This window comes from Pyrus communis, chromosome 7, assembly GCF_041283825.1.
Source record: "Pyrus communis isolate YQ-2024b chromosome 7, ASM4128382v1, whole genome shotgun sequence".
Classification (NCBI taxonomy): Eukaryota; Viridiplantae; Streptophyta; class Magnoliopsida; order Rosales; family Rosaceae; genus Pyrus; species Pyrus communis.
This window is the reverse complement of record NC_142571.1, coordinates 16,845,792-16,863,150: the sequence shown is the minus strand read 5'-3', so window position 1 is coordinate 16,863,150 and position 17,359 is coordinate 16,845,792. Positions and strand designations below refer to the sequence as shown.

Sequence of the window (17,359 nt, the reverse complement as noted above, 5' to 3'; positions counted from 1 at the left end):
GACCACCTAGTATCGACATGTTATCAAACTATCAACATATCATCTATATTATTAATATTTATATAAAACAAAACTTATAAAAAAATAAAAAATAAAAAAAGGTGTGATATCCACACACCTCTTTTTACTTCTCACACACCTCTTGCTAATTTCTGTCATTTGATCTTCTTCACTTCATCCGATCTGACGGCTAAAAATTAGAAAAGTGTGTGAGAAGTAAAAAGGTGTAACATCTCACATTGTCCAAGGGAGTGGATCCTGTAAGCCTTATATGTATATTCTCATCTCTACCTAGCACGAGCCCTTTTGGGAGCTCACTAACTTCGGGTTCCGTAGGAACTCCGAAGTTAAGCGAGTTCGCTCAAGAGCAATCCCAGGATGGATGATCCACTAAGAAGTTCTCGTATGAGTTCCTAGAAATAAAACCGTGAAGGCGTGGTTGGGGTCTAAAGCGGACAATATCGTGCTACGGTAGAATCGAGCTCGGGATGTGGTGGGGGCCCAGGCCGGGATGTGACAATTTGGTATCAGAGCTAATCCCTGGCCGGAAGTGTGCCGACGAGGATGTCGAGCCCCTAAGAGGGGTGGATTGTAACATCCACATCGCCCAGGGGAGTGGATCATGTAAGCCTTATATATATTCTCATCTCTACCTAGCACGAGGCCTTTTGGGAGCTCACTAGCTTCGAGTTCCGTAGGAACTCTGAAGTTAAGCGAGTTCGCGCGAAAGCAATCCCAAGATGGGTGACCCACTGGGAAGTTCTAATGTGAGTTCTTAGAAATAAAACCGTGAGGGCGTGGTCGAGGCCCAAAGCGGACAATATCATGTTACGGTGGAGTCGAGCCCAGGATGTGGTGGGGGCCCGGGCCGAGATGTGACAAAAAGGGTGTGTGAATATCACACCCCCTAAAACAAAGAAGATCCATCTTCTTCTAATCCCCATCCCACCTCGTCACATCAAGCCTGCACCACCTTGCCCGCTTCCAGAGCAAGCAAAAACAGAAAAAAGGATGAGTGTCAGAGATCTGAACCTAGCACCCTAACCCACCTCGCTGCTCATGCGACTTATTTATCTCTCTCATCTATTCTCGCCAGAATCGAAACCCAAATATCACTACCATCAAACAAAATTAAACAAGTAATCAAGGTTGGGGTATTGGGCTTGCATAAAGGGAGAAGAGGGGAGAGATCCGTGAGAGTGGGTTTGGAGCAACGGGTTGGGGAAGGATCCATTAGGGAGGGGCAGTGATCTGATTAGGTTTCACAAAAGAAAAACTAAAGCTCTACTCTTCCTTCTTAGTAATTTCACAATAAACAAAAATAGAGCTATATTCTTCCTCTGAAATTAAAGAATATTTCCTTCAAAGATTGTGTTAGGATTTTAAAATTGAAGTTCCCAACTGGATTGTTGTGAAAATTGGAAACAGGTGACAAGTTCTACAGAAAAAAATCCCTCAACTTGATTTGGTGGGTTCTGGGCAGCTGCAGAGGCTTCTTGCTTTGTTCTTTACGACAACCAACTTCTGTTTTTCTTTTGTTTTATCCACATTATAATATTTAATTAGACTTGTGGAATCCACTTATGTACCACATCAACACATAACAGAATTTTTGACAGAATTGTGACGGAAGAACCACATTGTTTTGCGACGTTCATTTTCAAGGATTACACTTATCGATTTTGAATTTCAGGGACCATCTTGATAAGATGGGTCAATTTTAAGCACCATTTATAATAAAAACTCATATCATTTTATTAGATAGTCGGGGAAGCAAAGATAAAGCGAAACAACAGCATAGTCGGAGGAAATAGTTCAGGCAAACGCCTGCAAAGCGGTCTACTCTGTGACTTTTATTTAATTTGATATATACTTTTAAAATTATTTCCCGCCTAACACGACGCCGTTTCCGAAAGCGCCAACTCAGAAGAGATGACCCACTGCAAAATTTACCACATTATCTGATATCCGAAAAACAATCCAACCTCAGCTCCGAGGGCTCAACAGCAATGGCGTCGCCTTTGCCGTCCTCTCACCCTCCTCGTCTCTCACTCCTCTCCAAAACTTCACCGCCTCAGTACCACCGCCTTCTCCTTTCCCCGAGCCGACCCGACCATTTCCGGTTCGAATGCCGGGCGGGGCAGACCGGGTTCTTCACCCGGCTCGGCAGGCTTATCAAGGAGAAGGCCAACAGCGACGTGGAGAAGCTCTTCTCGGGATTCTCAAAGACTCGCGATAATCTCGCTGTCGTCGACGAGCTCTTGCTCTACTGGTACCTCGCCGACACCGATCGAGTCCTCGACGAACTCGAAGAGGTCTTCTTTTTATCCCTGTTTGTTTCTCGGGAAAAAGTTCCCCTCAATTTTCCGGGGAAAATGTATTAAGTATGTTCTTTTAGGTTTCAGGCTCTGCTGGTATCCGATTTCGGGCTGAAAATCACGATTAAGATTGTGGAGAGTTTGAGGGAGGATATAGTTGCTGGGAAGCTGAAATCTGGAAGTGAACTTAAGGTAAATCCTAACAGCTGACAAGAACATTAACATTGTCTCTCCGAAAAGTACCGAAATTCTTCCAATTATATAGGAGTTAGGTATATAAATTTGGTTGATCAATCGAATGGAGCGCTTGTTAAACTTAAGTTAATTGGTATGCACGTAAAATGTAATAATGTGGTATCGGGATCGGGATGTTTGTAGGATGTGTTGAAGAAGAGTGTGCTCGATTTGTTAACTATTAAAGGGAAAACCGAACTTCAACTCGGATACAGGTGATGAGCTTTCTCGAGTTTTAGATGTTGTGTCCAGCCTTAGAGTTTAGTTGTGGTTATTATTTGTTGTGTTATCAGGAAACCGGCTGTGGTTATGATTGTTGGCGTTAATGGACGCGGGAAAACATCTCTTGGTAAGAATAGAACTAGGCTCGTATCATGTGCTCTCTGCTGATGTCTTAAGACACATTTTGATTTCCAGCCTATTTAATCTGACGGCATGCATATTTGGGAAAACTTAGTGGACATGAACTCAAGTTTAAGAAACCTTTAATCCGAACTTCATAGTGAGTCAGTGACACATCGCTACAAAAATCCAATGTTGTGGACTGTTTTCTTTAATATACTTTCAGCTATCTGTGGTTTAAGTGATCGAGGACACATTAAGATTGATAATGATCTGATCAACTCTCCTCATGCAGGAAAGCTCGCTTATAGATTGAAGAATGGAGGGGCAAAGGTGTGACATTTTCATCTGTTGATTGTCCTGGCTGCAAGGAGTTGGCTTTGTCCTTTGCAAGTAAAACATGCTTATTTCAGTGGCTTTGCGGTCTAAATCCCTTTGTGGTTTCAAATTGGCCAGGTATTAATGGCTGCAGGGGATACCTTTCGAGCAGCTGCATGTGACCAGCTGGAGATATGGGCCGAGAGGACTGGGTGTGAGATTGTTGTGGCTGAGAGAGAGAAGGCCAAAGCAGCATCAGGTAGGTAGACAACTTGGATTAGACAGACAGATGAAATTTTATTTTCTTTTTCAGTTGACATGGTATAACTACTGACATATAGTGTTAAAGTGCTTTCTGAATAGTTATTTCTCAGGCTGTGAAGAGAGGGAAAGAACAAGGGTATGATATTGTCTTATGAGACACCTCTGGACGTAAGTTTGTTCGAGAACCTTTCATACGTCTGTTGAACTGTTTATGTAAATTTGTGAGCTTAGCTGATTCATCTGCACTTAATGTATATAACTTCAGGTCTGCACACTAATTACAGCTTGATGGAAGAGTTGATTGCATGCAAGAAAGCTGTGACCAAAGTCATGCCTGGTGCTCCTAATGTAAGCTCAGCCGTTGGACACTTTTATCATCTTTCTATAATTCAGTTTGAAAATCTAGGCATGTGAGCGCATATACTTCCCCTTGAACAGAATAATTCTGAGTATAGTATGTTCTTTGATAGTGTATCATGTCGAAAAATAGTTCTTGCAAGATGATGCAGTTGCGTCCTTGGAACCAATATGGGTCCATGAATAGGATACTGTGAATGGTAAAATCAAGTCTGGTAAAGTGATGATAGCTGAGGAAAATGTTAGAGATATTGTATTTACCAGAGACCTTCTATTGGATTAAAACAAGGAACATCTTTTAACTACTTTGTCATGCTCTCAAACCTTTTGCGTAGTGTTTATTGGTGATATGTAACCGTGCCTCTGAAAATCTTACCTTTTTATGCCATATTTCAAATAACCTGTTTGTGCTATTATTAACACTTCATACTTTCATTTGTTTGATTTGTGAATCTATCTATTCATGCCTGCCACTACCATATCCATCCGTGTATTCTTTGATTTGTATGTGCCCGGTTTATTTTGTGAGATATCTAGTAACTTGTCCAAATCCATACAATCTGTCTTGTGACACCTTTTTCTATATGTGCCTATCTATATTTCTTTTAATACATGCAGGAGATCCTACAAGTTCTGGATGGGACCACGGGTTTAAACATGCTTCTGCAATCAAGAGAATTCAATGAAGTAATGTTCTTATTGTTTACCTTCTGGATTAAGATGGTTGATTATTCTTCGCATGATCTAGTTTGTCACAAGAGTGTTTAAGTTTGTTCCCTTTTGTGTTTTGGGTGCAGCATGTTATATTCCAGTTTTGTCAGTTAGAATAGAACTTAGATATTTGATTGAATATCTTGCCCTTAATCTGTACTCTTAACTCTTTGTGCCACTTCATTTGTGTTTTGATTGTTTGCCTTGTACATATTGTGACAGATTGTTGGTATAACTGGTTTGATTTTGACAAAACCTGGTTTGATTTCAGACAATCACGATTATTATTGGTCATGAAGTAGTGCTACTTTCCGCCATATTGGTGCTGTAGGATGAAAGCTAAGGTTTAGTGTTGATGCAAAATTGCCAAGCCTTAGGTTGCTGGGCGGTTTCCGCCATGTTTTCTCTTGCAATGTTTTGTCAGTGTATATTATTTTGGTGCAAAAGGTTCAAAGACCCTCTGTTTGGCCAGGGACTTTAACTACTAAGGAATTGGTCTCCCCATTCAACCTTTCACTTCTCTCCAAAGCAGCAGCAGCATTAAACATAAAAAGCTCCAATCAAGTCGGCAAAGTCTCCCCGATTAGCATCGTATTCCATTATCGCAGGAGGAAGCAACTCTTTGAATACTAATTTGAAGACTAAGCCGTCTCAACTTCAATACACAAATTGTACGATAACCACTTTCATCTTCTTCTCCAAGTCGTCTTCAGACTCATTGTATGGATGATATAGCCCGTCGATCGGGAGGTAAGTGATTACATGGCAGCCTCAAAGGTGCAATAGGTGACAAATATTTAGTCTTTGGACATGACATACACCGGTATACACCCCTGCAAGTGCTCCCCACTCCGTTCCAAGTTCAAACTACGGTATGTCAAAATTGCCCATGCATTGTCTTCTTCTGGTACTGCTGCTGCTTACCCAAGTGAGGAAGATTTCTTGAGCTTCACGCGTTGCAATAAACGTCGATTGATGGACCTGGCCTGCAAGCCCGTGGCAGAAATAACAAAGGCTGGCAGCTGAAGAGGTTCGTAAAGGAAGAAGCTCTCCCCCGCAGGATTTGTGGTTTTGTACAAGTGTTACTTGGATATAGAGATGTTGAGGAAGGTCCTCAGGAATTGTTGGTTGCATTAGTTTTGTACTTTGTTTCGAGGGAATGCCGAATTAAGATCCGTAAGCTTGAAATGAAAGATACATTGTTTACATACCAGTGAACTGTAGTGTCTTGGCTGCACGTCCCACATCTCCCAACCTTTTCTTGCGCGAGGGGAGAGAGATACGGAGTTGGGGGATATGAAACTCATGTAGAGAACGTTATTTTCGTACGCATAAGCGTACATATAATTAGCTCCAATGTTATATGGACATAAGATCCGTAGAGAAATTGACAAGATATGCAATAGAAATGTGCCAACGAGGTACAAATTTGGGTAAACAAATAGAGAGATTTGACATGCGAATCATAATTTTGCAACAGGCGTATGGTAGAACGTAGCACGAGCAGTGTAAACCAAGCGCCCGGTTTTCTTGAGTTTCAATTCAAGAGCTATCACGCTCAGATTTCTTCCACTCCGAACAACAGTTGCGTCAACTATCACCTCTTCCTGTAAAAGTCCCGTCAGGTAAAGTAAAAATCGAAACAGAAAGAAATGAACAGCATGAATAACGCAAACTATAATCAAAACAGAAAGAAATGAACAGCATGAATGTCGTGGTTAGCTGATTGCACCTTAACCGATGTCCAAAAACAAATTGAATACCTGCTTAATTTTTTAATAGTTTCATCAAAGTCTGGGAGCATTGTGTGCAACTTGGGCAGTTATTCTTGGAACCTATACCTAAACAGAGTTTGGGGGTTTCAAAACCACTATCAGCCTGAGTCAATCAAGTATGACACGGCCACGATTATGTCGTTTAAGGTTTGGAAACTTGGCACCGTCTGTATATCCCAATTTTTGGCCCATTTCAGTTGGTATCACAGCCTGTAATAACACAATTCCACATTGGCATCTTCAGAAAGTGGATTCAAAGTACAGCGAGCAACCTTTTTTTAATTCGTAAGAGATTTTATTAACAAAAAGAAGAAACGACTCAAGAATGACAGAAGTATAAGTTCTCTGCATCAAGATGCACGAAAGGCAGACCCTTGACATTCAAGGAATTGCACACAGAAGGTACAAATCCTCATCACAATTTACAAGTTTTAAGTGCCAACAAGATCCAAAATCCTAATTTCTTCCTTTGACATTCTATACCAATACAATTACCATTTGAAATGCCTCAGAAGACCATTCGATCTCCAACGAAGACAGCTAAATAATCTATAGCAAAGTTTTGAATTCATTTCCACTCTATTTTGGCATGTGCATCAAACTTTATATAGCGACATTTAAAAAAAAAAAAACATATGTAAATTCTACGGGACTTACATTCTTTGTTGCACTAGAGAGGTAAGAAATGCTCAGTTCCCCCAGAAAAAGCTCCTTATCATTAGCCACGACAGTTCTTGCACAAGCTACGGCCACAACCTCAGCAACAGCAGCAATAGCTCCTCCATGAAATCCGGAATAGAAATTCTGCATATTCATCAATAAAACATCATTACGTTTGTTAGGTTTCAAAGACAACAAACCAAAACAGAACAAAATTAACCCAAAATACAAGAACAATTGAAACAGACGTCAAATTGAAATACAAGTGCACATTAGTGAGCAAAATGGCGGAATTCGATGACGAAGTTCATAGCTTTGAAATGGAGTCTAACAAAGCATCTTTGCTTTGCTTTAGATCAAAGTCTCAATCAGACAAGCTAATAGAATGGATCTAAGCCGATCATTAGTTTGGTTACACAAACACCCTTTTAAATCAAGCAACTTTGTCTTCCTTCCTTAAATTTTCTCAGCAACCAAACAAGCACACAGCTCAATTCAGTCAAACCCAGTTACCAAAAACAATCAAAACCCAATTCAAATCAAATAAATCCCAAAAGGGTCCAATCCTATCCCTCAAATTTTCCCACTTTTGGGAATAAATTACCCATTTCTAGAATTTTCTGAGCAACCAAACAGAACCACTGAAAACTAAAAATTGAAACAAAAGAGGGGAAGATAGATTACGGTGACAGCAGGCTTCACAGATACGAGGCAGGTGACACGACCACGGGATATGTGAAGGGGCTTCAGGAGGTCACGAATGATGTCGGAGTAGGTATCCTTTCTAGCATCGAACTCATCTGGGACAGGGTCCGAGATCGAAACTCCTTGTAGAAAATTCAGAACTCTGATTACGTCTTCCCGAGGAATGTCGTCTGCAATTTTTGCTGCGGAAGCGAAGTCCTCTGTGATTTCAATGGAGGGTTTCACCATATTTGCCCTATTGCTCCTGTCTCTCTGCAACTAGTGAACCAACTGCATGTTAACAATTGGAGAAATGTTCACACCAACACCAAATGGATCGTCAAGACGCAAAACTTAAGTTTGAACTCGTCCAAACTTGTTCAATTATTGGGCTAATAAAAAAAAAAAGGGTGTGATACATCCACACCATCCCTTTTTACCTTTTTAATTCTTAAATAAATTGAAAAATATCAAATAACAGAAATTAACAACGGATGTGAGAGAAGTAAAAAGAGATGTGTAAATAACACAGCCCTAAAAAAAAATTTGTTTAAACTTATTTTTTGTCAAATTTAGCCTAGAAAATGAGCCAATGTTGGCTAGGTCCCAATTGTTAACGTTGCCAACCACTTGCAGAAAGACTAATGACTATTTTATTAATCGGATGACTTACATGGTTGGACCACTGGTTCACCAACAGTCCAAATTCAATTTAAAAAAAAAATCAAATTTATAAATTTATTTGTTGGGGGACTTTAGTTTGAGGTGGATTGGAGCTTTGTGAGTACTCTTTTGCTTCTCTTGATTCGCTTTTGTACCAAGTCACAGAATATTTCAAAAGAATTAACACGTCTTAGGAAATATTCCAGTTAGATCAATGACTCAAAGATAGCATGATTAAGTAAATAATGGCTTGCTCAAGTGAGACATGGTGTGTAAACTAGAAGTTTATTAGTTTAGCATGAGAGAGAACTTTGCACGGTTGCATGATATTCTAGGTTCATAGGGTCTAAAAAGGCTTCTGTTGACTGAGAGGATTGTCAAAACCAAATATGCGCACCTCCGTGGGGGTGGTTGAGTACAAATCCGCATAATCATGAGCAACCTGCAAAACAATAAAACAACCATAAACAAACCTTAAGTCAGGGGGTGTGTCAGCCAAAGGCTCTCCGACAGTCAAGTTTGTGAATGATTTGAGACTCCGGCAGTAGGTAAGAGAATTCAAGTGTATAGATTACGTTACCATAGATGAACCCTAGATGTGTGTATTTATACCGTGGAAATGAGACCTTTTTAGGATAAAATCATCGCTCTAGGTCGGGAGAATCTTAAAGGATATCTAATAAGTAGATATTGCATCCTCTTAGGAGCGCACGTCTATCTTTAGATTGTAGGAACTTCAAGACTTATAGGACTTGATTGTGTCCACATCCAGATCAGATCGTGCGTCTTGCGGAACAAGCATGGTCATCTAGCAGACTCCACATATTACCTCGTAGTAGAGTGATAGTGGTACCCTGCTTCATCTAATACAGCTTCGAGCAGAGCTGGTGAGTCCATGACCAGACTTCTAAGGTAACAGTATTCGGATTAGCCTTACTCCAGCCTTGGACAATCATGGTCCCACAAACCTTATAACAAAAAAGGCATTCCACTTCTCAATTAGCCAAAACAATTCACATGACATACATGTCCAAGTTCAAACATGAAACAGAGGGTTTTAATGCCAAGTTCCACCGGTGGTACAACATAGAACCTCCTCCACTTCTGAGGTCACCTAAGGCAAATCCTACGTCATCGTTTAGCTCTATTGACTCAACGACACTGCTGGAAAATATATATCAGGTTTGTGGGAGACTCGATTATGAGACAAGAGTCGTCGAGTATTGGAACCACAAGCAAATGACGGAAGAAAAAGGGCTTGTGGACCTCAATAGTAAAGTCAACGAAACGCTCTACCGTGCAAGCAAGCAGAAAATGAAGGTTGACACATCTGGAGAAAGGATCTCATTCCTAAATTTTGAATTGTCGCAGAAGCGTCACAAACATATTGAGTTGTACAAGCGTTCCCAGGAGGAAAATGCCTAAATGGAAGAGGAACGCAACAAGGGGTTTGAGGATTTTTGTCAGGTAACGAAGGGAGAGGTATCACATCAACCACAATGAGATTCTATGATAGTGAAGGAGTCGAATCATTTAATAAAATTTGGGATCGATGATCATTTGGCAAGGGTTATGCTTAATAGCCAGTGTTCTAAAAATCGGCCTAGGTGGCCGCCTAGGCACTGGGTAGTGAAAGCCCATCACGATTTTGTGCAAAACGTTTCAAAAAATCGATCGGGAGCTAAGCAGACGCTTAGGCAACCCTAGGCGGAGTTAGGCGGTCTTTGTGTCTTTTAAATTAAAAATTAATTAAATCAATTAAGTTCATGTGTCCAATCCTATTAACCTAATTTCCTAAAGGGAACTTAAGCTCCCAGTACTGTTCACTTTAACGAAAAACCACATTTTTACACTAAAAAGTCAATCCTGGTACCATTCACTTTACCTTTATTTTGTTCTTATCATTAAAACTCAAAGTTTTTGAGTCTTTTTTATTAGTTTTCCTTTTCCTGAAGTATCAAACTTAGTTCTACACAATTCTCTCTCGTCGGCCATCTCAACTCTCTAATCTCAAATTCTTTGATAGGCATCGTCTCTCGACTCTCGAATTCTTCTTTGGGCCATCATCTCTCGAAGATACAAATCCTACAATCCGCATCTGCAATTCTAAATTTCCACGGTGAAAAAGCTCTCAAATCTCCAACTTGTAGGTTTGCATTTCCAAAGTCCAGGGCCTTTTTTTGGTACAAAATTTTGATTTTCTGAATGGTTCTACATCTGATTGATGCCAGTTGTGATGATTGACTTCTATACAATAATTTCAATTATTTATGAGAAAACTCGAAACTAAGCCTTGCGATCGTCTTTATTTGGTTCATGTGAAAATCATCTCTTTGTTATATGTATACTATATATTCCAATTGTTATGAATTTGCCAGATTAACATTTTAGCCTTCATCGTGATTCGTATTAAACTTCTTCTTGGGGTAGTTCAGTTGCAAGAAAAGCACAGAGGTTTGGGAAAGCTTTTGGGGTAGTTGGGCAATTTTAATTCCACGAATTCACGCAGAGAGCAATGGCAAAAGAAAACCTCTCTCACAAAGCTTTTTCCCTCTTTATTTGTATATGTATAATGATTCTTTTTTGCATCCCTGTTTCTCAAAATCATCCCTATTTCCATATCAAATATAAGTTTGCACTTGGCAATTTATATAAGGCGTCGTGGTTTGCCATTATATAAGCATAGGAATTCCAGTGGGTGGCTTCACTCTGATCTTCATTTGTAATAGGGATATGATATTTGTGCATTTGATAATGATTAATGGATTTATTTAAGTATTGAAGTACCTATAGATTCTCTGCACATTTTGTAGGGATATGACATTTGTAACTTTGTTTGTATAAATATTAAGCAGTATAAATATGTTGAAGTAAATTTGATAATGAAATTTTAATTGTAGTGAATTTGTAGTGCAGTTTGTTGTATAATCTTATTTGTAGTGATTCTAGTGAATGAATGTGATAATTGAATTTTAATTTTAGATGGCAGGCACTACATCATCTAAAGCATCTAATGCAATGTCGTGCTCCCAATCAGATAATCCATTAAAGCGTGCTTCAGACAATGTGGGCTGGGAATATAGTGTTGGTAGATCCTTTAAACTCAGATAAGGTGCGATGTAAGTTGTGTAATAAAATAGTCAGTGGTGGAGCTTTTAGAATGAAACAACCATAGCTAACATCAAGGGAAATGTATTCGGTTGCACAAAGTCTTCCAATGATGATAAAGCAAAATGTAAAGCCGCTTTAGAAGAAGCAAAAAAGTAAGAAGATAGAAATAAGCACAATGAGGAAGTGGGGAAGTGGGGAAGCGAGGGAAGAGGTTCAACTTCCACATGTTGAAGAAGAAGATGAAAACATTGAAGTTAGTGGTGGGCCTATGGATAGGTTTGGATCCACCATCAATCCCGATTCTTCAAAATCATGGAAGCAAGAGTAAGCAATAACAAAATCTCCATGATGCAATTTGGAAGGATAGAACACATCAAGTGGATCAATATTTGGCTTGATGGGTCTATAAAGCCGATATTCCTTTTCAAGCTATTGATAGCTTCAAATGCTTTGTGGAAGCGGTTGGTTAATTTGGCCCAGGTTATCAACCTTCAAGTCAATATGATTTAAGGGAGCCATTATTGAAAGAAGAGGTAATGAGTAAAACAATTCCTAATGAAGCATGAACAAAAGTGGGCTTTGAATGGTTGCTCAATTAGAACTGACGCTTGGAGCAACCAAAAAAGAAGCATAATGAATTTGTGTGTCAATTGCAAAGAAAGCATAATATTTCTTTGGGTAAAGTACAAAAAACTACCTCAACTATTGAGGTCACGACAGTTTCATACCTCATCTTTTAAAATTGACAATGTTATACCGCATCTTACGAACTTGTGACAATGTCATACCTCCGTCAATTTTTCTGTTAGTTTTTTCTGTTAAATGCTGACGTGGCAAGAGACGGGGACCACTTTCTATTAAAATATTATTAAAAACTAAAAAAAATGTCACATCCCCGCCCGGGGCGGACCACTTCCTGGGCCCGCTCCACCATCGTAGCACGATATTGTCCGCTTTAGGCTTACCATTCCCTCACGGTTTTGTTTTTGGGAACTCATGAGCAACTTCCCAGTGGGTCACCCATCATGGGATTGCTCTAGCCCCTTCTCGCTTAACTTCAGAGTTCCTACGGAACCCGAAGCCAGTGAGCTCCCAAAAGGCCTCGTGCTAGGTAGGGATTGGAATATACATATAAGGATCACTCCCCTGAGCGATGTGGGATGTCACAATCCACCCCCCTTAGGGGCCCGACGTCCCCGTCAGCACACCACGGCCAGGGTTAGGCTCTGATACCAAATTGTCACATCCCGGCCCAGGGCGGACCACTTCCCGGGCCCGCTCCACCACCGTAGCACGATATTGTCCGCTTTGGGCTTACCATTCCCTTACGGTTTTGTTTTTGGGAACTCATGAGCAACTTCCCAGTGGGTCACCCATCATGGGATTGCTCTAGCCCCTTCTCGCTTAACTTCAGAGTTCCTACGGAACCTGAAGCCAGTGAGCTCCCAAAAGGCCTCGTGCTAGGTAGGGATTGGAATATACACATAAGGATCACTCCCCTGGGCGATGTGGGATGTCACAAAAAATATTTAATATTTTTTAAATATTAAAATAATAAATAAAAGTAAAATTAAAAAAAAAAAAAGGGTAAAGTACAAAAAACTACCTCAACTATTGGGGTCACGACAGTTTCATACCTCATCTTTTAAAATTGACAATGTCATACCGTATCTTACGAATTTGTGACAATGTCATACCTCCGTCAATTTTTCTGTTAGTTTTTTTGTTAAGTGCTCACGTGGCTTGATTCGGGACATACTTTCTATTAAAAAATTATTAAAAACTAAAAAACAATTATTTAATATTTTTTAAATATTAAAATAATAATAAAAAGCAGAGAAAAAAAAAAAAACCATCAGTTCGTCCCTCCCCTCCCCCTCCCCCCTCCTCTCTCTTCTCCCCATCTTCATTTTCTTCCCCCCACCTGCAAACCCAAAAAAATAAAAAAAATAAAAAAATTTTGAAAACCCAACAACCCCCCTGCGGAAGAACAAGAAGGAGAAGGAGGAGGAGGAGGAGGAGGAGGAAGAAGAAGAAGAAGAAGAGGAAAAAAAGGAGGAAGGAAAAAAAAAATTCCCCCCCCCCGGTCAGCGTGGAAGAAGAAGAAGGGAGAAAGAGAAGGAGGAAGAAGAAGAGGAAGAAAAAATAAAAAAAAATTTGAAAACCCATCAACACCCCCCTGCGGAAGAAGAAGAAGGAGAATGAGGAAGAAGAAGAAGAAGAGGAAAAAAAGGAGGAAGGAAATTTCTTTTTTTTTGAAAAAAAAACCATCAACTCCTCTGCGGAAGAAGAAGAAGGAGGAAGAAGAAGAAGAAGAGGAAGAAAAGAAGGAAAAAAAAATAAAAAAAAATTTGAAAACCCATCAAACCCCAAATCCACCACTTTCATCCATTCTCTACATCCTCTTCCGCACCCATCCTCCACCTTCTCTACTCACCCATCTTCCCGCCGACGGGATCTGGGTTTTTTTTTTTCTTGGTTGCAAGAGGGAGAAAAGTGTGGGTGTGGGGAAATTGAGTGTGGGTGTGGGGGAAGACAAATTGGATTTTTTTTTTTTTTTTTTGGGATTTGCAGGTGGGGGAAGAAGATGAAGATGGGGAGAGGAGAGAGGAGGGAGGAGGGGGGAGGGGAGGGACGAAATGAGGGTTTTTTTTTCTGCTTTTTATTATTATTTTAATATTTAAAAAATATTAAATAATTGTTTTTTAGTTTTTAATAATTTTTTAATAGAAAGTATGTCCCGAATCAAGCCACGTTAGCACTTAACAGAAAAATTGACTGAGGTATGACATTGTCACAAATTCGTAAGATGCGGTATGACATTGTCAATTTTAAAAGGTGAGGTATGAAACTGTCGTGACCCCAATAGTTGAGGTAGTTTTTTGTACTTTACCCTTTTTTTTTTTAATTTTACTTTTATTTATTATTTTAATATTTAAAAAACATTAAATATTTTTTTTTAGTTTTTAATAATATTTTATTAATTTTTTAATAGAAAGTGGTCCCCGTCTCTTGCCACGTCAGCATTTAACAGAAAAACTAACAGAAAATTTGACGGAGGTATGACATTGTTACAAATTCGTACGATGCGGTATGACATTGTCAATTTTAAAAGATGAGGTATGAAATTGTCGTGACCCCAATAGTTGAGGTAGTTTTTTGTACTTTACCCTATTTCTTTCTTCCAAGGAATGCTCTAGTGAAGCACACCAAGGACTACATCTTTGAATATGTTGACAAGTGTGTCGAAGACGTTGGGCCACTAAATCTAGTTCAAGTGGTGACCAACAATGCTTCTAACAATATGATGACGGCCAAGATGATGATGGAAAAGAGGCCAAACATGTTTTGGACACCATGTGCCACTCACACTTTGAACCTTATGCTTCAAGGAATTGGTAGCCTACTTAGGTTCAAAGGAGTGATTGATAAAGCAAAGATGTTTACTATCTTCATTTATGCACATCATAAAACATTGACATTGATGAGAAAGTATACGAAGAAAATAGACATTGTGAGACCCGAAGTCCATAGATTTGCAACTTCTTTCCTAACTTTGCAAAGCTTGAGTGATAAGAGAAAGGACTTGAGGATCATGGTTGCTAGTGATGAATGAGAACAATGCAAACATTCCAAGAGTACAAAGAAGAAAGTGGCATATGCTACCATGGTGAGTTCACACTTTTGGAATGGGTTCTCACTTTGCTTGAGAGTATTTGAACCTTTATTTAAGGTGCTTCGACTTGTGGATGGGGATAAAAGCCATCAATGGGGTTTTTATACGGAGAGCTACAAAAAGCAAGGAATGAGATCAAAGAGGCATTGAAAAATAATGAGGCCAATTATAGACCAATTATACAAATGAGTCATTTGCGAGAACTCATGACTCATTATATAGGGCACTAAAATATGTCTGCAAGAAAACCAAGGGCAATGCACAAATTGAGGAAAGGACAAAGGGGAAGGCGAAAGGGGAGGAGCATGGGAAAAATATCCAAGACAGTGAGAGTGAAGAAGAGTTCAATGCGTTTAATGAAGACGAGGAGGATGAAGAAGCACAAGAATTTGACGAGGGGAATAATGCAACAAAGGAAAAAAAGACAAAAAAATGGAGGTTTAAATAGCAAGTATAAGTTGAGGGGATTTGCTTTAGCGTTTCAAGTATGGGACGATGACCTAATAATTTATAAAGAATACATGCTTTGGAGTTGTAGTTAATATCATGTTTATTAACATGTTACTTGATCACTCAGGCTTGGGCTTTTGAATGCTTTCCTGGTTTCCAAAAATTGAATCATGTTGTGATGAATCATATCCCAAAGTTACCACGGATATTGCATTGGCATATTGTTAAGGGTGGGTTGTTCAATACCCTTCAAAGTCATATTTACCAATCAGATAGGGTAAGTTATGAATTGTAGGATGTAGGAAATGAGATATAAACCTCTGTATTGGTTCTGAGTTTACCTGGGGTTCCATTATGCCTAACTATTCTAGCAATTGCATACTCAAGTGTTATGTTTTGATCCAACAGATGAGGAGAAAAATGTTGGTCTTTGGCCATATGGCACCACGAAATCACCCCGAAACACAGATGCTAGTGGTAATCATGATGTAGGATTTGATTGTGATGTTGGCATACCAGACTTATTGATGCCACAGGGTTATGATTTTGGCGTTTGGCATCAACATTTGAAGAAGTTGACTGATTATGTCACCAATCTTGGGAAAGAAAATCATGTTTTGAAGAAAATGGTTGGTTGGTTGGTTGCTTAGATAGGAAATATCAGGAGTTAGAGGAGGTGGTATGAGTGAAGCTTGATAAATTTGATATTGGATCAAGGAAAGCTTCTCGGAATTAAACCACAAGATAAGGGTTGCATATGCTTTTCATGGAGATAGTATGCATCCGTCGAATGAACCTGATGAGGATCCTCAGTATCACCCCACAGCGAAATCACAGATGCCGGTGGCACTCACAAATGCCAGTGGTAATCATGATGTACGACCTGATGGTGATGTTGACATACCAAATCTATCGATGCCGCAAGGTTATGATATTGGCGTTTGGCATCAGCATTTGCAAAATTCGACAGATTATGTCACCAATCTTGGGCATGAAAATCATGTTTTGAAGCCAAAGGTTGCTTACCTGGAAAGGAAAAATCAGGAGGTAGAGGAGGCGCTGCGAGTGAAGCTTGATAAATTTGACATTAAAAATCAAGGAAGGCTTCTCAAAGTTAAATCATCAAATAAGGGTTGCATATGCTCCTAATGGAGACAGTATTGTCAATGACACTTAAATAACCACCACTACACCTCTGCCTGCAGTTGACGTGGTTGTTACCCCAGAATTGATGACCATGCAATCATGTAAGCAATTGTGCAAGCGACTAATTGCTCAACTGAAGCCGGTTGTGAAATCCTTCATGCATAAGATAGAAAAACCTGGTGCTACAAAAAGCAGAATGAAGGTACCTGATAGGGGCAATCGTTATGAGGCTTCTATCCACATTGTCGAGGAAGATTCGCTAATGAACAAAACCCTAAAAGGCAAGGGTGTTAAAGAGAAGTGAATGGCTACTCCATTGAGGCCCCCTTATACTATTCCACTGAAGAAAAGACAGAAGGTTGATGAAGGCACTACAAATGCCATGTATGCCTACAATCCATTATCTGCAATTCCACATGATGATGTGTTGATTATGGTTGACTTTTTCAAATCTTGGACAGTAACCCCAAAGTAAGTTTGGCCATATAGAGCAATGCGTGGATTTGTTCATATAGGATCATGCTAGTTGGTATTACTTCATAGTTTTATAACAGAAATCATTATATCGTATAAGGAATCACTTTATCTAGACAACTATGAAGTTATGCTCAGCTTTTTCCTTGAACTGTTTAACATGGAAAGTTGGTTGT

The 17,359-nt window shown here is 39.5% G+C and overlaps 2 protein-coding genes and 1 pseudogene across 3 annotated transcripts; 2 read left to right on the top strand and 1 right to left on the bottom strand.

The window, feature by feature from the left end:
- Positions 1–1,965: 1,965 nt before the first annotated feature.
- On the top strand, positions 1,966–5,757 carry LOC137734019 (uncharacterized; the record flags this gene model as incomplete). The annotated part of the gene is made up of 10 exons (XM_088696314.1): positions 1,966–2,315; positions 2,399–2,510; positions 2,697–2,767; positions 2,846–2,901; positions 3,190–3,227; positions 3,351–3,471; positions 3,554–3,644; positions 3,742–3,824; positions 4,452–4,520; positions 4,816–5,757. Coding segments are annotated over 7 exons (813 nt in total), but the record flags the coding sequence as incomplete, so codon positions are not given.
- Positions 5,758–5,852: 95 nt separating this feature from the next.
- On the bottom strand, positions 5,853–8,042 carry LOC137735646 (uncharacterized). 2 transcript variants are annotated; one of them, XR_015963927.1, is made up of 4 exons: positions 7,664–8,042; positions 6,977–7,123; positions 6,308–6,529; positions 5,853–6,151 (listed from the first exon to the last, which is right to left on the bottom strand). XR_015963927.1 is itself a non-coding variant. In XM_068475089.2 (3 exons), exons 1-3 carry the CDS (start codon positions 7,910–7,912, stop codon positions 6,008–6,010), a joined length of 540 nt encoding a protein of 179 aa, XP_068331190.2. In that variant the 5' UTR covers positions 7,913–8,037; the 3' UTR covers positions 5,853–6,007. The 2 variants fall into 2 exon arrangements, 1 of the variants encoding a protein (XP_068331190.2); XM_068475089.2 differs by lacking the exon at positions 6,308–6,529 and having other exon boundaries at positions 7,664–8,037.
- A 3,570-nt stretch (positions 8,043–11,612) lies between these two features.
- Positions 11,613–17,013, top strand: LOC148695780 (uncharacterized; annotated as a pseudogene).
- The last annotated feature ends 346 nt before the right edge of the window (positions 17,014–17,359 follow it).

What these genes read in the sequence shown, in the direction of transcription:
- LOC137735646 (XM_068475089.2), bottom strand. Translation starts at nt 7,912, where the DNA reads ATGGTGAAACCCTCCATTGAAATCACAGAGGACTTCGCTTCCGCAGCA. An exon ending in CTGTGAAGCCTGCTGTCACC is followed by an intron (nt 7,124 to 7,663) that starts GTAATCTATCTT and finishes ATGAATATGCAG; the next exon opens with AATTTCTATTCCGGATTTCA. An exon ending in TCTCTAGTGCAACAAAGAAT is followed by an intron (nt 6,152 to 6,976) that starts GTAAGTCCCGTA and finishes GGACTTTTACAG; the next exon opens with GAAGAGGTGATAGTTGACGC.